Below are 21,157 nucleotides of genomic sequence, written 5' to 3' on the forward strand. Positions count from 1 at the left end.
GGTGCGTCGGAGGCTTTGGGCGCGCACACATGCTGAACGAGGGAACCTGGACGGCGCCTTCTCTTTGCTCTCCAGCCACACCTGTCCCCGCATTCGTTCTTAGTGCGGCGGTCCTCGCTGGGTGGGGGCCCCGGGCTCGCTCAGGGCCCTCGGGGCGGGCGGAAGGACAGCGCGAGGGGACTGCGTGCAGGCCCCAGGGAATCCGGGATGAGCACCTCGCCTCTCCCTCCAGACCCAGGCGAGCCCGGGCTCCCGAAGCCCCGCTGCAGCACTGGAGCTGGGTCCCGGCGGGCCTCTGGGGAGCACGGGGCGCCAGCGCGGGGTGCGCAGTGGGTAGGGCCTAGATCCTGCCTCGTCTGGGCCCTGGAGGCCCCTCTCCCCCTCCTCCCTGCAGCAAGAGCCTCCTCCGTGGCGCGGTCCTGGAAGCCGGGGGAAGCCCGCCCCTCCACTCGCCCCGCCCCGCCGGGCCCGGGACTCTTCCGCGCGGCGCGGCCCGGGGCGCAGGCGCCAAGTGAGCGGGGTAGGGGTGTCCCTAACTGGTGTAAGCCGGAGTGAGGAGGTGGGCCTCCTGCGAGCGGCCGGCCCGGGAACTGCCCCCTCGCTCCTGGTGGCCACCTGCGTGCAGACGCTCCAAGCCCCTTTTCCCTTCCCGGCCGATGTGCGCCGCACCTCTTTACCTTTATTTTCTCTATTTGAGTTTGGAGGCATCGGCGGCTCCTCTTCGGCCTTTGGGCTGGGAGGCGTGAGATCTGCCGGCAGGTTCTGAGCGGCTTCCTGGGTCCCGGAGGCTTCGGCTCCTGCGCCAGGACTCTTCTTTCGTAAGTTGTGGTCTCCTGGGAGGTGTTTTGTGGGCCAAGGGGCCTAAGATATGCAGAGCCCGTGTGCGCCAAGGACTTTACATCCACACACACACACACACCCAGCTGTCCCGAGGCCGCCAGGGCTCCACACGTGCCCCTGCCAGACCCGCAGCCCCAGGCTGGAACAGATCAGGGGCGACTCTTCTCAACCTGTAAGCAGTTGCTGTGGATTCGCTCACCGCAAACAGGGCTGGAGTTGCATGGATACTCAGTTGCAGTATGGCTGCTGCAGCCCCAGCTATCACATCAAGGCAGGAGGGAGAGAAGGAAGTGGCTATCTCCTTCATGAAAGCAATACCCTCCCTCCCTTGCTCCTGCTGCACTACAGCACTTTGCCCACATCTGAGTGACACCAGAGAGCAGGGACCAGGGTATTAAGCTTGTTTTAACCCATGGCTGTCACCTGGGGCTGGCACATTGCTGCCTGGAACAAGATGGGGATTTGGGCTTCGGGAGGCAGCTGACATAGTTGGCCCATAGCCCCTCTCCCAGACGTACCCTGAGAAAGCAGAAGCCACACTCAACAAACAGGCCTCCCCCAGGTCTGCGAACGTCCTGACAGGCTGCCGCAGAACAAGGGTTCGCACCAGAGAGACAAGGTTTGTGGCCTTGAGACAAGCCCCCTTCCTTCCTACCCCCCATTCTGGCTTTTCAGGGAAAGGCAAACACCGAGGCACATCAAGGCTTTGGGATCTGCCTGGTTTCGTGAGTTTCTGGGTTGGCATCGTGCCGTTAAGTGCCCCCTGTGCCTTTAAGCCTCTGGCCACAATAACCTGGAAGATGGGAGCTGAGCAAAGTCTTCTAGAAGTGGGGGGGCTGCCACTGCCTGCCTCCCCCAGCTCTTGGATCCCAAGCAGGCCCAGGCGACCCCCCAATCCCCGGCTTCTCCCCCGGGCAGCGGCCCTACTGCCAGGAGAGGCTGTATCAGCTGCTGCCCTCAGGCCCACCGCCCCGCCCCGGCCCGGCCCTTCTCAGCCTCCAGACGAGCCTGACCTCTCAGGAGTTGGGAGGGAGGGAAGGCGGGCGACAGTCAGGCTCAGGGGCCTGGTGTCCTGTCTCTGCAGCAGCTCCCCAGGCTGCAGGTCGGGCGGGAATGTGGCCTCACATTCCTGAGGGCAGGGTTTGGCCAGCTTGCAGCCTGCCTGGGTTAGAACTCCCGCTTTGTCTGTGCCTTCCACGTGACCCTAGGCTAGTGGCTTAGCTGCTCTGCGTCTAGGTCGCCTAGTAAGGCAGATAAGAGTATGCGGGTAAAGGAGCCAGCCCACCTTAGTGCCCCCACCCTGCCTGCAGCTGTGCCCCCAGGCTGACCCTGGCCCTAAAAGCAGCCCCACACAGAACTCGCAGCCACGCCCACATGGCTCTGCTTTACCGTGGTCAGAGCCCTGAGCACCCGTGTCGCCTCCCCACCCCTGAAGCCCGCAGCCCTCCAGCATGCAGCCCCAGGAGAGCAGCGTCCCGTACAGCAAGTGGGACCCCAGCAGCCAGGACGAGGTCAGCGTGGTGGCTGTGTCCAGCACAGAGGAGGCTTCGAGGTGGAAGAGGTGAGGGCTGCAGAGGAGGAGCCCTGTGTGGGCTCCATGGGCACACAGCCCACACAGTTTCAGCGGCTGGGTGCCCACCCCCGGCATCTTGGCAAACCAGGGCCCCGCACACCTGCCTGCATCTGCCCTGCTTGGCTGTCTCCCAAGGCCAGCAGAGCACCAGGCTGCCCGCCTCTGGGGCCCACTCACCCTCCTCCCCAGCCCAGCCCAGCCCCTCCTCCCGTCCAGTCCCCTGGGGGCCCACCCGGAGCTCAGGTGCCTGTGGCTCTTGTCCTAGGGTCTCCCAGAAGCTGTGCTCGGGCACATGCGGCATCGCCATGAAGGTGCTGGGTGGAGTGGCCCTCTTCTGGGTCATCTTCATCCTGGGCTATGTCACCGGCTACTACGTGCACAAGTGCAAGTGAGCACTGCCCTGCGCCCCCCCGGGACTGGCTCTGCACCTGGGGAAGGGGGCTCCAAGGGGCCCCCCTAGTGCAAGCACCCCCTCCCACACCTGGACCCCACACACACAGGTCCTCCCCAGTACACCCCCCCACAGCTGTTGCAGGTGGAGAAACTGCGCACACATACCCAGCACAAGCAGCCAGCCACCCAAGGGCGTATGTGGGGTGGGACCGAGCCGCCCATGCCACCCCCGGCTCCGACCTCAAGGAGTGAGCCCGGCGGGCCCGGCTGTGCTGGGCTGGGGTGTCCATGCAGCATGCTGAATCAGCAGGGGCCTGCTGTGGGGTTCCCGGCAAAGGGTCTGCCCCGGCTGGCCCAGGTCTCTCGGCCTCAGCGCCTGTCTCCTAAGGGACCTGCCTCCCTCCAATGGCCGTACTTGCGGGGAGGGAGTCCGCCCTGGCCATCAGGACTAATGGGCAGGAGCTGTGGGGAGGTGGGCAGAGGCACTGGTCCAGGAGATGGGCCTGAGCAGGGCTGATGGACACACAGGCCAGGCCCACAACCCGGAGCCCCCCAGGGCCGCCAGTGCCCAGGACAGCACTCCCACCACAAGCCCCAGGCCTGGGAGGGGCCTTCCGTGGGTGAATACTGTGCGCCTCTGCCGTCTCTGGCCCTTTCTGACTGCTGCTGGGCAAGAATGGCTCTGAAGGACTGTCACGCTGCCCACCCTCCCCGGGGCTGAGACCCCATCTTGGAGGTCATTTCCCAGCTGTGGCAGGGAGCAGGACTTGACCCTAGTCCCAGGCCCACCACCATGCCCTCCCCCCAGTAACTGCTGTGGCTCTCCCTGGACTGCCCACCTCACTGGGAGGCCCCAGCAGCTGCTCCACCTGTGCATGAAGGCAGTCATTAAATGTCTGTTGAAGGAAGGATGGCAGCCTCTTCCCAGGATCCTCCCGGCACCTGCCCAATGTGAGACCCAAAGGAGGGCGTCTGCATAGGGTGGGAGGGAGTCTGTGCCCCTCCCACGTGGCCCTGGGCCTTGGCGTGTGCCTTTCCCAGCTGGGCCCCGAGGGCGGGTGTGCGCTCATCCTCACCAACCGCAAACCTGTGTCTCAGGGCTGCAGATGTGCCAGAAACCTCTTAGGAAAGCGGTCCTGCCCTCAGGATGGGAGAGACAGTTCTAACCTTCTGGCCCTGAGATCAGAGGCCACATGGCAAGTCCCTGGTGTCCGAGACCAAGCTGGCAGGGAGGGGCAGAGATCCCACAGGGCCAGCCTTCCCCAGGCCAGGTGGATGTGAGGTGGGGCCGAGCCGCCCATGCCACCACCCCCGGCTCCGACCTCAAAGAGTGAATGAACCCAGCGGGCCCGGCTGGGCTGGGCTGTCCATGCAGCAAGCTGAACCAGCAGGGGTCTGCTGTGGGGTCTGGGCAAAGGGTCTGCCCCGGCTGGCCAGGTCTCTCGGCCTCAGCACCTGTCTCCTAAGGGACCTGCCTCCCTCCCTTGAATGGCCATACTTGCGGGGAGGGAGTCTGTCCCTGCCATGACAGGACTGACGGGCGGGAGCTGTGGGGAGGTGGGCAGAGACACTGGTCCAGCAGCTGGGCTGCAGGGCACTGGGGACTCAAGAGGTCAACAGTCTGCGAAGGTGCGGGACCTGGACTCCCCAAGGCCTGGTGCAGCCTCAGCTGGGAGCTAGGCAAGGACATGGGGCAAAGGGACGGGTGCCCTCCTGAGGGTCTGGCTTCCGAGACGCCCTGCAGCCTCCAAGGCCACACTCCCTGAGCAGCTCCTGGGCAGCAAGTCTGCTGCTGGGCTGGGCAGATGGGACGGGCCAGGGGCAAGGCTGGAGCACAGCTGGAGAGGCAGTACGGAGGCAGATGGTGGGGCCACTACAGGCAATGTCCACAGGTGCTCACACCTCCCCAGGTGTGGGGCAGACCCCGAGGGCACCAATGGAGGGCAGAGGCTGACACAGGTCCAGCCTGGACCTGGCCAGTCACATCCTGCATGCCCCAAGGCCCAGCACGTCTCAAGATGGAGAGCCAGGTGCACCAACCCGGCCGGCTGCAGCGTCCCCTTTCTGTGGAAAAGAGGCCTTCGCCACCTCCATGTGAACACCTCCCCTGCGCACTGCCCCAGCTTGACCTGAGTGGGCCTGGGGTCACACCCCCCAGAACTTGTGCCCTGGAGAGCAGGAAGAGCATGATCTGTGGGGGTGGGTTCCAGTGACTTGACTCCTTTGGGCACCCCCAAGTGGGGGATCCCCCACATTCCCAGGATCCTGGATTAAGGACAGCTAGTAGCTTCTCTGGGCTACATCTGTGTGATGACACTTAAATGCCTCTTGCCCTTTGCTGACCAAGATCTGGCTGGGGAGGGTGTGGGGGTGGGTCCCAGGTCCTCAGCCTCCTTGGACATTTCCAACACCTGCCTCCAGAAATACCAGCAGAAAAGTGTTCACCAGGAAGAAGCAGAGATGTTCTTAGTAGGTATTAGCGGGCTGGACTGGCAAGGAGAATGTAAAGGAGGTTACCTGCCCTAAGTTAAACACAGTTCCAAACCTCATTTGGAATCAGGCTGCAGCAGGAGATAGCAGGCTGGCAGCTTCGCCATCAGCCAAGTCAGGTCTGACGATGTGACTACTGCAGGGCCTGGGGCTGCTGGCAGGGCTTCCCCGAGACCAGCCGTGGCACCCACAGCCTGACTGCCCGAGGGTCATGAGGCGGCAAGTCGGACCCACCAACACAGGATGGTTAAGTGTCGGGTCAAAACAAGAGAGAAGGAAAAGCTGTCTTGTGGCCCGACTACTGCAGCCCAGCTAAGCAGCTGCCAGGTCCAGGGACCGGCAGGAAGGCTCGGGGTGATGAGAGAGCCACGGTGGAATCTCAAGGCAGCCCTCTGTGTCCTACAGGGGATTGGCTGAGCTCTGGGAAAACTGGCTTTACAAGTGTGCCCACACGTGCCTGGTTCTGGTGGCTGAAAGCATGGACTTAGTGGTGCTCCCACACAGGCTCACAAAACATTAGCACAGCACACAGACTGTCCTTTGCAGGCGGGAGACCATGCAGCAAATGGTCTAAGTGCAGAAAGCTGATGAGTCTGTTTCTCATGCTCAGCCAGACCAGGAAGCAGTGAGTTCAGTGAAACTACTTTGTAGCTGGCAGGATCCTGGACCCAAGAACATTCTGGTTCCAGAGAGGAGTGTGCATGTGTGTGCTTGCAGAGTACATGCAGACCAGGATGGTCTATGGCCGGAGACATCAGCCTTGGAAATACTGACAGCATAGGACACTGGACAACCATGCTCTTGGCACACTTCATGGTTTTTGGCTTCAAAAACCTCAGGCCTTCTCTAGCCACTGCCACCACCCACCCTATAGCCAGCTGACGGTGGCTGATAACTTACAGACAGACCTGTCCTGTCTGTTCTTGGAAGTCTCTCTTGCCACAGAAACCTGCACATTTACCTGGAGACGAGGGTCCTGACACCTGCCTGGCCCCCTGGCACTGAGGCACATTCGATTAAAGCTCACGGTCCTCCTCACCTCTGGGCCAGCATGGCGTGTGCCAGGCCACCAGCCCCACGCCGTCCTCTTGCTTCCCGAGGACCTGTGATCTCTTTGCTGAAGCAACACCAAGGAAAATGTTCTTGCCAGCTCCAAGGTCACATTAAAAAACCTTTTTTTAATAAAATGATTTGTGGCAAGCTGGCAAATAACGATGTTGCTCCACGTTCCTAAGCTGCACAACTGGTACAGTAGGACTTTAAAAGGTGCTATGTCATAGAAAAATAACTGCAATTCAGTAAAATGCACGTTATTTAGCTTCTCGGTTAAGAACTGAATATTCAAACTAATCAGTGTGTTTCTTCCTTGTGAACAGTTATTTGCTGTCTGTCCACATGACCTCAGAACATTCTGACATTCAGGCGATTCCAAGAAGGTCGGTCAGTCTGGTGTAAAGGCACTGCACTCACGCACGGACAACCGCAGCACTTTACCATTGCATCGTCTGGAAAGCTGAACAAAGATGCACCTATCTTAAAAAGCCCCAAGGTGGAGCTGTGAATAGCGCACTGTCAGCACACACAAACTCCGCAGAGCAGGAGCACGCACCGCAGGCCAGAGGTGTGCCCGCGGTGCCCACCGCGGCGGCCCGTCAGCGGACCACAGTTATGTGGGCGGCCGCGGCGGCCAGGTCTGTCTTGGACGGGTACACCACCTTCAGGTGCCCCTCCTCGTCCACCACCCGGACCTGCTCCACCACCAGCAGGGCGCCGCCATCTCTCCCAGCGCTTGGATCCATTCTGGGATCTGAAAGTTGTCCAGAAACGCCATCAGCTTCGGTATCTGAGAGGGAGCCTTCCTCTTTATTTTCTAAGGTGTATTTGTTGATTTCTGCCATTTTCTGCAAATGACAAGTATGTCTTTAGCCTATAGACTGGAGCAGCTCTGGGAAGGCTGCCACGAAGGGCGGCAGAGCACAGGGCAAGTGACCTGCTCCCCGTGGCTTAGACCACGTGGCCTACTCACCAGAACCAGGGCATCCATGACCTCCTTACAGATTTGCAGGCTAGTAGCACTTGTTACCTCCAAAAACAGATCTGAGGTTGTTTTCTTAATCTTAAAAAGAGGTTGGGAAGAGTTCAGAGAATAAGTTACCAAAAGTAGACGCCAGCAATTGCAAAATGTACCCTGAGAAACACCAATAAAAGGGTGCTGTCACCTCCAACACTGGGGCCCCCACGCAGCATGCTCAGGGGCAGCCCAAGCCCGCACCCCGTCACGTGGCGGAGCAGACACTTTGTTAGCTCTCCCTGCGAAAGAGCCTCACACGCCTCCAGACACTGCCTCACCTTGGTCTTCTCACTGTTTGTTATTGGTGGGAAGGAAATCACATCGCCGTCTGCGTCCACCAGGCAAGGGTAGTTTTCTTTCCCATCCAGTAAGTGGAGGTACCTGTGGGGAGAAATACAGGTCATCGCTTAGCTCCCAAAACATACCAAAAGTCTGCACTGGACACATCAAAGTTCAATGTAAGATCAAGGGCACATTTAACAAGTCTACCAGCTTCCGGCCCAGTGAACCCTGGGGGGCAGCCTATCCTAGCCAGGGCCCTGATCAAGGGCTGTGGCTGAGGGCTGCCTCTCCGCCTGTGCACCGGCGTGCATCCCAGGCCCTCCTGTGAGATGCATAAAGCCCGCACCCTCAGTGCGCTCTTCTCTGCAGCAGTGTCCGCATCCTCTGTCCGAGCTCAGACCTGTCCAGGCAGCACCCTGGTCTGACACCCTTGCCTTTACCCCTAACAACAGAGTGAATCAAGAGGGGAGACGCCTTCTCTTTCTTTTCCACCTGTAAGGAGGAGTTTTCAAGCTCGTGGCTTTAGACTCCTAATGGCCTAAGTCAACAGAAGGGAAGGCGGGGTCTGCTGGGACCCTCTGTACAGCACCTGTAGGCCTGGAGCACCCTGAGTCCACCCTCGGCCTTGAATCTCAGGGCCCTGTGCCGCGCACCCTGGGGCCATCTGACCTGTGCAGGCCTGACACGTTTTGCCTCCTCTTCTGCTTCCTGTGTTCCTCGGCCTCCAGCTGTAGCTGCCGCACCAGGTCCTTGGCCTTGACTTCTCTGCGCCCCAAGGGGACAACCTGAGGGGTGGGGACCTCAGTCAGTTTGTGGGAAGATGCACAGCCACAAAGCACCTGCCCTTTCACTGTTCCTGGCTTTCGGCTTCGATGGGCCCTAGTCTTCCTGAATCTCTGCAACAGTGAGGCATCTGGGCATGGCCAACTCTCCGGCCCCTCACGCCTCAGGCGAATGCCTCACACCTTTCACAGGTCACCCTGGGACTGACTGCCCACACTCAAGTGCTTTTGGATCTGAGCTTAACCTTCAGCCTGCCTGACACCACTATGCTCCCCAGGTATGCAGGTCCTGGAAAGTCAGGCAGGAGACACACCAGCCGGCAAAGCTGGTCAGGAGAGGCGTGTGGCTCAGCTGGGCCACACATGGCAGCTGCCAGGAACCCTCCCCAGCCAGGGTCCTTGGTGCACCACACAGCAACAGGCTAGGGCAGCTCCACAGTGGAGCAACTCACTGGTCCCTAAAGACTGGAGTTTGGCAACTGGGATATAAACCACAATTCTGGCTAAAAGTCAGTGAGAAAATCCAAGAAACCACTATCAAATTACTACATCGACTAGTTTCCTTTTAGAAGTTATGTAAACACAGCCTGTTTTATGTTTCATGCACTCCCCTGGAGCAGAGGTACTCTCTCCCTTAAATGATCCGATGCAGTTGTTAGCATGTGCATATTTTTAAAAACACAAAAGGAACACGTCCACTTGCAAACAGAGGAAGTGATGCCTGGTGTCACCTTGAGGTCCTGTGGTGGGCGAGTGGCATAAAGTAGCGGCCCGCGGACGGCTCGGAGGTCATGGGTCGCAATGGTGGCTGCCGTTCGCTTCTCACAGAGGTCCTCGTGGAGCTTTGTCTGCAGGTGAGATCAAAGGTGGCAGAGCTCAGGGCCTGAGAGCCGCCTGGGCGCCCGCCAGAGCCCCTCCCCGTCACCAGCATGAAGGCCTTTGTCCTCTGCCTCCCCTGCCAAAGGTTTATTCTGCAGAACCATCAGCAGAAGCTACTTTATCAGCAGAATCTCTCCTCTCCCTCTAGAACACACTGAGCCTTCACAGAACTAATCCTAACTAAAATTTATGACCAAATGAACAAAACTATGACTTAGAAAGGGAAATGCTTTTCTTCTGAAAAACTGATCTTTGAGTTCTAAACCTCTGGCTGGGCGTGCCTTTTGCTCCTCCCCAAAAGCAGAACCCTAGGCGACAATACAGGAACTTGCAGAAAGTGCCTCTGTCCCTGCAGGGTTACATGGGGTTTCTCATGTCAAAGGTGTGCATTTTAAAAGCTGGGCAGATTGCACAGCAAAATAACAAATTAGGAAGTTTTTCTACCTAAACCTCAACAAAAACTGGACAATTCATATAAGGAGACACTGGTGAGTTGGCGACTTTAATTCTGTCTCTGTGAAACTAAATGGTAATTTATTACTAAGTCGGGAGATCCACAGGCACCAGGAACTTGAGGAACACTGACATTCCATCACACCAAAGCCACCTTTGGAAAGGCCAACCATTAAGAGTCCTGCACGCAGAGCAGGCGGTGCCTGGCCCTGTGGAGCTGCCATCTGCTGGAGGCACACTCAACCTGATGCCCTGAGATGGAGGCCTAGGCCGACCGCCTTGCCGGCCGGGCCAGCCCACCCAGGGTGCACACACTGCCTGGCCCAGTCCCACTGCATTCCTGTTCCCCAGGTGTGCGTACCGAGGCACACAGAAGCCAGGCCCAGGTGACCCGGCCACATGGCCTCTCCCGCGACCCCAGGTCCACCACTCCGTGCCACGGGGACCTGCTGGCTGTGGGCACCCACCTGGGAGGCGAGGAAGCGCCTGAGCGCGTTCCCAGTTTGCAGGTCCATGCCCCTGACTACAGTGCCCACGATGAAGGGCCGCACGTCCCTGACTGCGGGCGTCACCTGCACTGTCAGCGGGGCTGGGTTCTCGGAGACGTGCAGGACCTGGAGCAGCAGCCGGCCGGCCTCGTCCACCGCTGCCTCCTTGCCCTCGCTGCCCTCCCTCCTCTTCTCGCGCCTCTTCTTCCGGCCTTCATCCTTCTCAGGGCCTTCGGCCCTGGCCCTGCCCCTGCTGCAGCCACGACCGCCGACGCGCAGGTACTCCAGGATGGACCGTGTCTGGCAGCCGCTGACCATCTTCTCCAGGCGCCTGTCCTTCAGCTTGTTGCCCCGGAAGTTGATCTCCTTGAGCTTGGGGCAGTCGGCAAGCTCTGCCGGGATCTCGCTCAGCCGATTGTTGGAGAGGTCCAGTGTCTGGAAGAGATCAAGATCCCATCAGTCCCCAGACTGCAGGGTCAGGGAGGCCCTGCGGGCCCTGTCTTCCCCGCGCTCTCCCAGCTCTGCACCCAGCTTGCCCCAGCGGCCGAAGTGCTCCTCTGGGGAAGGAGCCAGCCAGGATAACCAAGAACCTCTGAGATACCTGCCTCACCCTTCCTGCCTAACTACATGTCTCCTCGGGGTAGAAATCCTAGCAACACCTCCGGTGACAGGTGAGAGGAGGGCCGCCGCGGAACCAGGGCAACACTTGGTCATGGACAGGCAAGCACTCGGCGTGAGACACGCTCCCCACAAACCGGCTTTTCAAGATGCAGGCTGTTTTAAATGAAATGATCAAAGATGAGAATACGGTGAGAGTTAACAGCATCGCTCTTCATGCTGAAATGCACAGTTGTCAGCAATAGTGCCCCATACTCTCTCACTCCCTGGGCGCAGAAGCGCGGGAACTGGCTCAAACCCTGACCGGTGCTCGCCCTTCGTTAAGAACTGGGGGAAGGGGACAGGACCACCCCAGTCTGCACCATCAAGAGGCTCACGTGGAAGAACTTTCTGTTGTTGCTGACCGGACTTTGCCTGCCTGGTGTCACATGCTCCAGCCCCCAGAGAGTGAAAACACAGAATCGCTGAAGCTACTTAGCTCCCTGCAGAGAGCAGCCTCCAGGCACCTACTCGGTGCCCTAGAGCTGCCACACAGACACCCACTCCCTCCCTGCCTGCGGTAATGGTAAGACCAGCATCGGCCAGGTGGGCCATGCGGCTGGGAAGGGACCCCAACTGCTGGGCGAGAGAACCCCACACCAGCACTCCACTTCTGGAGGCATGTACAGACCCATCTTCCTTCCAGCAGGCAACCAGGCCGGTGCGCCTGAGAGCTGCCATTCCCATGGCAACTAGGAAAACACAGACTGAGGGAAGGTCTGTTCTCACTTCAGCCTCCCACTGCTGGATGGTTCATTCCTCTGAAACCCACCTGGGGCGTCCCCCTGGGGGCCCTGCAGGCGCTGGCAGAAGTGCTGGATGGCACTGTCTGTAGCGAGTTGACGTGTGCCTGGGACCATTTCAGAGGCTTGGGGAATATGTCCCACCCATCCCTACCCCAGTCCCCATGGCAGCACCAAGGGTCAAGGTCACAGTCACTTAAAATGAGGGCAGACAGGACAGGAGGGGGCCACCCACCCTGGTGCCCCACAGCCTGGCAGTTGCATCCAACAGGTAAGAGAGCCCAGTACAAGCTGGTCCTGACCCTCAGGGCTCCCAGGGCAGCCATGCTGAATGGCTCAGAGGCCAGGGTGGCGATGAAGTCAGGTCCACCCCCTGCAGGCAGTCACTTAACTGGGAGGTAAAGACGGTGAAACATGGCCGTCTCCTCAGCCTTGTCCTAGGTGGCTGGAGTGGGCAGAGGGTCAGGCCTTCCGAGCTATGAGGCTGGGCCCCCAGTGCCATTTCCTGGGGGAGGGTCACCAAGGCGCAAGCAACTGCATCTCCCGCTCTGGGGCTAGGCAGGGGAGCAGAGGCTGTGGGCTGTTACTCTGGGGGCCCGTGGACTGGTGCTGCCAGGCGTTCTCATCCTGTGACACCTCCCCATGAACCCAGGCTGGATTTTACTACTTACCCAAGAGGGTAAATGTGACCACAGGTACTGGACCCATGTGTACTCCTTAAGTAGGCCTGGCGGCCGAGAAGCCTGAGCTGCTGCATAAGTCAGACCGTGCTGCTGGCAGGGAGAGGTCCAAGACGATGGGGAGAGACGGCCAGCCAGCCGCCCCGGCCCCCAGCCCAGAGCCCACAGCCAGACGAACACGGCCTCCCGAGGGACCAACAGCAAGACCAGCAGCCTGTGCGGCTGGCCAGCCCAGTTCGGGGAACTGTTAGCAAATAAATGACTGTGGCTATTTTAAGCCACAGGTTTTGGCCAGCACTGCAGCCACGGTGAGTCACACAAGCACTACCACCCCTCATGTGGTGCTCTGGCTGTCCTCTCAATTTCCTGCCAGGCGAGGGGACAGGTGCTGAGCCACAGCACCACTCCCAGACGCCCAGCAGAAACCACACTTCCAGGGTCCGAGCCGCCTCCGTGGTCCCTCCATCCAGCTGCCTTCCGAGCATGAGGAAGGACAAGGACAGCCTGTTCCCAGAGCCCAGTGTGTACGGTTCCAGCAGCCGCTCCTCATGGCATTTTAGAACAGGCCCCAGATGACACTGAAGTCCAAAAGGGATTCCACACAGCTCACTCATGACCCTTCAAAAAGCTGGCCTTCTCGTGTGAGAGAGTGGATGGAAATCTAAAGATGTGAACAGAGTGGACCAGGTGGGGCGGGAGATGCGCTGATGAGATGTGCTCTTTGACTGACTGAGGGGGTGTGGGCACTACAGACTAATGCGCCCCCAGGCAGTACCACGGAACCAGAAAAACCCACCCGAACACCGGGCCAATATCACGGACTTGAGAACTGGAACAGCGACACTGCATTAAGCTACACATTGGGTACGTCTACCTTCTGGGAAACCAGGCAATCTAACGAATGGGAATACAGAGCACAAAGTCTTGTATGTCACGTGTCAGCCATACAGGGAAGCCCACAGGCCTGGATGAGTACGGTGTCCCAGGGAGTCATCCCCACAGCCCCTTCCTGGAAATGCCAGCCAGCACTGTCTTCCGCAGAGTGGTCTATTTCTAACTACATGCACACACGAGTGACACACACGCACGCTCACACTGACTTATCTTTACACAGATACAGACACCTTTGTAAGATGAGTTGGCAAGATCTTAATCTGCAAATATATCAATTGCTGCATGGACACACGTTTATTGTTTAAGAAAGTCTCCATAAATAGGATGAAATGGAAAGGGACCCTACAGGGAGACACCGTTGGAAGCCTCTGCACTGGACTGAGGACATGGCTCTTACTAGATTTGATGGACACCTGTGATGAGCCAAGCATCACGCTGGGCCTGGGGAACCCAGACAAGGCCACCTAGGAGAAACCCACAATACGTGCTTCCTCTGGGCAACACCTTCCTACCTTCCGTAAAACAGGAACAACCACCTCTACCTTTAGAAGGCTGTTAGGGTAAAAAAAAGAAATAAACCACGTATGAAATCACACAGCACGGCGCGACGCGTACTCGTTACTTGACACTTTCATGCCTTGTCTGGGTGGCCCCACACACATGGCTCCTTCAGTCATTTACTCAATATTCAGAGACACAAAAATTTAAACATGGGTCCTGCTGTTGACCGGTTTCCACCCTCGGAAGCCGAGTTTGCTAAAAATTGCAAAACAGTTTGTTACAAGCGCGGGGCGAGTTGACAGAAGCACCCGAGGGTGTAGGACTGGTGAGTGGGAGGGGCTCTGGGGGTGGGGGCGGCCTCCCACAGGCGCCGGCATCGAAGCTGGCTCTTCCCGGACCCGGCGCGCCGGGCCTCAGACACCGAGACGGCTCAGTGGAAGCGTTCCCGTCTCCCGCCCCGCCCGCGCCCGGCACCCCGCTGACCTTTAGCGAGGCCAGGTGGGCGATGTCTGGGCTGAGCTCTCGGAGGCAGTTGTCGGCGGCAGCCAGTTCGCTGAGCAGGGGCAGCGCGCCGGGGCGGAAGAGCTCGGCGGGGAAGGAGTCCAGGCAGTTGGCAGTGAGGTTGAGGCTCTGCAGGCGCGGGGCGCAGAGCGCCAGGTCAGCAGGCAGCTCGCGCAGCCGATTGCCGCTGAGGTTGAGGCTCTGCAGCTGCGGGAGGCCCGGCGGCTCGGCGGGTCCTAGGCCCTGGCCCGGCGGCAGCGCCTCCAGCGCGTTGCCCGACAGGTCGAGCACGCGCAGCGCCGGCAGCGGGCCGAGCTCAGGGCGCAGGCCGGGCCCCAGCGCGTTGCGCCGCAGCACCAGGCTGTGCAGCTGCGGGAGGCCCTGCGCCAGGCCTGGCCCCGGCTCCCGCAGGCTCCCGCAGCCGCTCACCTCCAGGTAGTGCAGCAGCGGAAGCGTGAAGAGCCGCGGCGGCAGCCGCCCTCCCGCCGCCCGCACCCGCTCCTCCAGCCCGGGCCCCGTCAGCAGCAGTTCGCGCCGCCGCTCGCGCTCGGCCAGCTCCAGCTCGGGCCAGGCCTCGGACGCAGCTGCCGCCGCAGCCATCGCGCTGAGGCTCCCGCGGCCGCTTCAGGGGCACTTCCGGAGCGTGGCGACGCGTCACTTCCGGCGCGGGCCGGAAGAGGTCGTAGAGAGCACACCGGGACGCTAGAGGGCCCCCGCGCGCGCCATGGAGAAGCGGGCCGGCTGCTGGGGCGACCGGCACCCTTCCGTGCTCCTGCCCCGACCGGTGCTCCCGGCCCGAGACCCCTGGGGAGGCACAGCCGTCCCCTGCCCTTCTGAGGCCCTGGCCGGGACCCCGGTCACGATGAGACCACCTCCTGCGCCCTAGCGGACGCCCAGGGGAGGTGGGCCGCTCCCCGGCGGCTGAGACCTCCGGGCTCGAGGCCACCGACTGGGAAGGGGTCCCCTCGCGCCTGTGGGGAAGCGAACGGGTGGCAGCGTGGCGGTCCCTGCCAGAGATGGCCGGGCTGGCGCCACCGTCCTCCTCCCCGATTCCGGGAAGGGGGCTCTGCGACCGGGTGCTGGGCAGGACGCGCGCGGAGGCCGGTTAGGGGAGTTCAGAGACGGCATCTCCTGCCGCCCGCTGACGTTCAGGGTCCTTCAGCTGGAAGTCCTCGGTGCGCGCCGTCCGCCGAGAAAACAGGCCGGACTGGAATCCACAAGAGCTTGTTCTTGGGGTCTCAGGTGCAACTCGGGCGGCACAGATTCGGGTCGCAACCCACATGTGTCCCGCTAGGGAGCAAAAGTAGGGTTCCTAGAGACAAAGGGAATGCTTGTACACGTTGTTGACAAAGAATTGTGGTCGGTGTAGGTGCAGAAATGTAACCGGCGCTAAGTCCACTTGGTGGCTAAGGCCCTCACTAAGCAGACGTGATTACTGGAGCAAGGTGCAAACGTTCCTGCGATGTCCGTGTTATAGTTGCAGTGTGGCCTGTTGGAAAGTTTATGTGCCACCTAGAAAGGTGCATAAGGCCCTCGGCCTTAAGGGTCTGGCTCTGTTACACCGCCTTGACCCAAGTGTGACATGAGTGTAACTTTACTTCGCCCTTCACCAGGCATCTTGGAGATAACTGGTTCAGTTCCAGACCACTGCAACCAAGTGAGTATCACAAAGCCAGTGAAACAAAATTTCTGATTTCTCAATGCATATGAAAGTTATGTTTACATTATACTGTATTGTGCAATTATGTCTAAGAAATTTATGTACCCTAATTTAAAAACTTGCTATAAAGTGCTAGCCATCATCTGAGCTCTCAGCAAGTGGTCATCCCTGATCACAGACACCGTAACAAATATAAAAACAAATATATGTAGCAAAGTGCAATAAAACCAGGTATGCTGTATGCCAAAGAGGCATATTTTGGGGTGGTGTCCTGACCTAGGGCACATTTTGGGGTGGCATATGCTGCTACCCCCTCAGCATCTAATCAAGTCCCCCTTTGTAATTTTCCATCTACTGGTTCCCTGTCCCTGCCCTAGGGCTATAACCCCTCTGCTCCCAGCCGTCTTATATTCAGAGCTGGGTTCACCATCTTTCTGTCACAGTAATCCTGGATTAAATTTCTGTTGGTTGTCAACCGCCCTGTGCATTTTTTTTTTCCTATTACAAATAAGTTGTTCTTCTACTGGAATCACCAGATTGGAAGCAACTGATGCCCAGTCCCTGGTCTAGAGATTCTGGCCCAGTAGTTGGGGCTGCAGGTGTTTCTGTTGTGCAGGCAAGGCTGGGAAGCCGCTTGGGATTGGTTCATCTTCCTGCGTTAAGGTCCACTAGCCAGGACGTTTGAAGGAGGAGGGTGGGCCATGAATGCTCAGGGCAGCTGCCCCAGTTCTCAGCGCCTGTTTTCATTAACAGGTTTATTGGGGAACAGGAGAGGGTTGCAATTCAGGACGCGCAAGCTACAGCAGAACCAAAGGCAAGCCCCGCAACAAAGGAGAGGGGCCCATTTTTTGCTAATATAGTAAATGACTTTTTTAAGGCTAACTTTAAAAGTGAAGCTGTCCGCTATTTTACCAACAAAATGGGCTTATTCCGCAACAGGAGAGAATCACAAGCAAGAACAAGCAGTACCAAGAACAGACACATCCAAGGAAGGACATAGCTGGGTTCCTTTATAGAGAAAGGGGGAGTTGGCGGGTGGGTTTCCCATGTGTCATGGCTGCTCATTGGCTGAGTTGTAACAGTCTCTCTTTCTGGCTGGGCTGTTGCTGCGGTGACAGAAACTCTTCCTTCCTCCTACTGGGTGATAAAGGAGCCAAAATAGTAGAGTTGCAAAGTGTCCTCTTCCTTCTTGTGGGTCTGCAATTGGCCAGGAAGGGTGGGCGTGAGGCTGCCCTTGCAGGCCTCCCAAGGCCATGTCAGGGAGGCTTCCCTTAATCAATTTTCATAAGATGAGCTTATCATAAGAGCATTTTGCCCAAACTGAACACATCCGTGTGGCCATCACACAACAAGAAACAGGTTTTTACCGTGTTCCCTAAAGCCCCCTCGTGCCTCAGGGGGAAATCACTTTCTTGATGGTCAACACCGCAGATGAACTTTGCTAAGCTTTGCATTTCATGTACATGCGCAGTATGGGCTCCTGGGTGCCTGCCTTCCGCGGAACCTCCTGTTTCGCCTGTGCGGTTCATCCCTGTAAGGGGAGCCATTGTGGATCGTCTGTTTCTAGCATTATCAGTAAACTGAATGGATCATGTCATTTCCAGCAGGGCTCTTCAGCTGCCCTGAATCCCCCCTCACCCTCGAGGCACCATAAAGAGGAAAGATAGATGTGGGTAAAATTGTAGTATTTCCAGAATATCTCGCCTGGCTTTAGTGTGTCTGCATATCATAGGCGTTCAGAGGCGGAAGGCAGTGTGGCTTTAGTGCGTTTGCATCATTCCTCAGGGGCGGAGAGAAGTTCATCTCCGTATCGGTGGGTAATTACCTGGGTACAGGGGGGCTGATCTGTGCCTGTACTGAGAGGTGAGGGGAGGGCCGGTTTTTGCTTCTGCTGGAGTGGGAAAGAGAGAGAGAGACGGCCCCGGACTGCAGTTCGTAAGCAATAAACGGATTTTAAACTTTATTTCTCCCTTTGACTGATTTCGGTCTTTAGAGGTATTTTGCCCCGGGATCTCCCTTCCCCAGACTCACTATAGATTTCTGTACTTGTTGCCGCTGTGACCAGCTCCACCTGTGGAGTGCGAGCAGCGACTGTCCCTAGGCAGTTCTGGGCGCCGTGAAAGCAGGACTGCAAGCCTCCTTCCAGCCTGTGTTCCCGGAGTCAGCTGCGGCTGCTTAGCGTCCTGCTGCGGCCACACACGTCCCAGTTCAAAGGAACCGTCCTCTTCCCCAGGGGCCTTCCTGGAAGGCTGTGTGAACTTAGTACCGCCAGCTCTTAGCTCCGGGGGTCTTGTTTGCTTAGCTTCTCTGGAGTAGATTCTTGGAGAAGAGTCCAACAGCTCATGCTGTTATATGCCATCTTGACAAGTATAAGGATCTTAATCGTTTTATAGTGTCCAACACTGGAAACAACCCAGGTGTCCATCAGCGGGAGAATGGATGAGTAAATTGTGAGACGTTTCTGGAAAGAGAGTGACTGCTAAGCTACACTCAACAGAACCAGTAATGATCAGTATTGTGAGGTAGAGCGAAAAAACACACCACAGAAGACTACGTATAGTATGACTTCATTTCCATGGCTTAAAACATGTCAAACTCAAGATTCTATTATTTAGGGATTCATTCACAGGTGGTCTATCTACAAAGACAACCAAAAGTTGATACATTCTTCCTGAAGAGCAAGGCTGAATTCACTATCTTGCAAAGCCAGGGGGAGCTAAAGTCTCCCTGGATAGTGTCCAAGCATTTTGTCCAAGTATTTTGTTTTTCTGGGGCCCAACTTATGCCTCCAAGATGAATTTGTGACACTGTATGGTTCAGCTTTTATGGTTGGCTAAAAAGCACCTCCAAACGCCCAGTGGCTATCCAGTAATATGGGTCTACAGTCGTTCACTTTGCAAATCAGTTGCTGGTCACCCTGGCACTGGCTCCAGACTGCAAGTGGATCCTGAATCTGCATCCCACGTCCTCACCCTCCGGGACCCTGGCTGGAGGAACGCCCCGATCTGGTACAAGCTGTGCTCTCACAGCAGAGGGAAAGGAACAATGGACAGAATGCAATCCTCAAGCACAGCAGAAGCTTCCTGGGCATAGAGAGGTCACCATGCGCTCACAGACAGGGACTAAGGGGGGCACATCGCTGAGCATGCTCTCAGGCGGGGCTGTGTTCTGCTTCCAGGACCCATGGCCAGACCAAGAAGGAAGCAAATAAGTGTGAACTTGTAATAGAAGCTTCCAAGGATGCTGAGGGGGATTTCTTTAGAACCACAGTGCTTGGGCTGGAAGGAACCCCAGACTTGAATCCTCTTAAGCTGCTACCCCGACCAGAGCATCTCTACCTCATCTGAAGTAGACAAACTGACAATTCCCACCCTAGCTGAGCTCCACCTGGGACAGACGAACACCCCCCCTCCCCCAAAGCAGCTCTGTTGGGAAGCTCACTCTGTGTGACAAACCCGCATCTGTCTCCCTTCACTCACCCCACTGGTGCACACCTCACCCGCCTGCCTCATGACAGTCTGGCACAGACACTGCTGGCTGCCTGAACTGCAGCCTGCAGCACCCTTCTCCTTGCTCCCAGGAGGCTTTGTTTAGGTGGTGTTTGCCCTACATCACAGGAAGAATCAGGGTTTGTCATGCAAATATTCTTTGCCAACAATTATTTTAAGGATAGACTATGATTGACCTGGCCAATAAGATAAAAGCGGACATCTGCTGGGAAATTTTTCTCCTGAGAAAAGAGAGGCATGTGAAGAGAAAGTCTTTTTTCTCTTACCTACATTTGTTTGGCTCAGGTCACCAGAGTGTAGAATGTGATGCTTGGTGCTATAGCGGTCATCTTGTGACCATGAGGAAAGACAACACCAAATCAATAAGAGAAAGGAGCAGAAATATGGAATGCACCTGGATAATTTCCAGTGGTTTTTCCTATTGTTTAGGTATTTTTAAAAATTCTGAAAATTTAAGTTATGAACTGAATTAGCATTGCTAATCTAATAAAGTGACATGCACTTGTTTGGAAAGAGTTCTTGTATACCTGCCTAATCCTCAAGAGAAGAAAGTGTGAACCAACAAAGCACAGATTCTGTTGCAAGAATAATCCTTATTCTAGGTCAAAGACTTTTTGATCAAGTGGAAAATGAACAGGATGGTTTTGAAAGTGATGCAGTAACTCAGTAATGGAATCTCCAGGGCCTCATGATAACATGAAGCCTGGGACACAATAGAAATGCTTCCTGTGAAACAGAAAACACATCTCATTGTCATTAAAAATGATGACAGTCCAAGCTCAGACTCCAGGATGTTCAAAGTGTCTCCTCTGAATCATCACTGCCCCATCATTAGTGATGAAAAAGGGCATTTTTGGCCACTAGTCCAATTGTCACAAAAATACACCATGATTCAGAGATGACACATTGATAGAATTTGTCTTTTAGGACTGTATTCTAAATAAGAAACTGTTTCATTTCAAAATGTTTATTATTAATTGCTTTTTCCACTTGTATATTGTTTAGTTCATTACTTTATAACATTTTATTTTTATAAATTTTATCTGCTAGTAGCTTTATCTGCTAACTGAATAATTATAGTCTTTACCTTTATGAATTTATGGTTCATTTAATATTTTATGTTTACAAATTATACTTTAAATGCATTGGATATTAAGTTGCCTTGATATTTTTATCCTATGAATTGTGAATTAATTTTAGTAAAAATAGTTTTTATGTAAAATAAATGCTGAAATTCCAGTATTGTTATTTTTCTCTGGTATCTCCCTCATTAATTTCCGTTAAACTTTTTCCAAATATGTTCCAGGTTGTGGGTACCTTCTTGAAATATGATGTAGACATTAGGTATATCTTGCTCTGGTATGTATGGGGGCAGAATAATGGCCCCAAAGATATTCATGTCTTCATCCCAAATCTGTGGATACACTGGATTTTATGGTCAAGGGGAATTAAAATTGCAGATGGAATTAAGATTGATAATCAGTGATCTTGAGGTGGGGGAGATTATCCCAGGGGGCCGAATGCACTCCTGAGGGTCCTTCAAAGAGGAAGAGGAATCAGGACACAGAACCAGAGGTGGCGGAGCGAAAAGCCAGCCTTGCTTCGCTGGCTTTGAACACGGAGGAAGGACAGCGTGAGTTAAGGAACAAGGGTGACCTCTAGAAACTGGAAAAGTTGGGGGAACAGAGTCTTGCCTCCAGCCTCTAGAAGGAAGGCAGGCTGCCGACACCTTGATGGGGCCCAAGGACCAGGTCAGACTTC

At 56.4% G+C, this 21,157-nt stretch overlaps 2 protein-coding genes across 3 annotated transcripts; one reads left to right on the plus strand and one right to left on the minus strand.

The window, feature by feature from the left end:
• Positions 1-455: 455 nt before the first annotated feature.
• On the plus strand, positions 456-3,715 carry SMIM1 (small integral membrane protein 1 (Vel blood group)). 2 transcript variants are annotated; one of them, XM_057499643.1, is made up of 4 exons: positions 456-520; positions 705-818; positions 2,276-2,401; positions 2,679-3,715. In XM_057499643.1, the coding sequence occupies exons 3-4, from the start codon at positions 2,292-2,294 to the stop codon at positions 2,803-2,805; spliced, it is 237 nt and encodes a 78-aa protein (XP_057355626.1). In that variant the 5' UTR covers positions 456-520; positions 705-818; positions 2,276-2,291; the 3' UTR covers positions 2,806-3,715. The 2 variants fall into 2 exon arrangements, with proteins under 2 accessions (XP_057355626.1, XP_036738534.1); XM_036882639.2 differs by lacking the exon at positions 456-520 and having other exon boundaries at positions 547-818.
• A 2,739-nt stretch (positions 3,716-6,454) lies between these two features.
• On the minus strand, positions 6,455-14,868 carry LRRC47 (leucine rich repeat containing 47). Its single transcript, XM_036882638.2, has 7 exons — positions 14,210-14,868; positions 10,231-10,686; positions 9,163-9,279; positions 8,319-8,434; positions 7,646-7,748; positions 7,323-7,412; positions 6,455-7,197 (listed from the first exon to the last, which is right to left on the minus strand). The coding sequence occupies exons 1-7, from the start codon at positions 14,825-14,827 to the stop codon at positions 6,949-6,951; spliced, it is 1,749 nt and encodes a 582-aa protein (XP_036738533.2). The 5' UTR covers positions 14,828-14,868; the 3' UTR covers positions 6,455-6,948.
• Positions 14,869-21,157: the final 6,289 nt, after the last annotated feature.

The sequence above is a fragment of the Manis pentadactyla genome, chromosome 4 (assembly GCF_030020395.1).
Source record: "Manis pentadactyla isolate mManPen7 chromosome 4, mManPen7.hap1, whole genome shotgun sequence".
NCBI lineage: Eukaryota > Metazoa > Chordata > Mammalia > Pholidota > Manidae > Manis > Manis pentadactyla.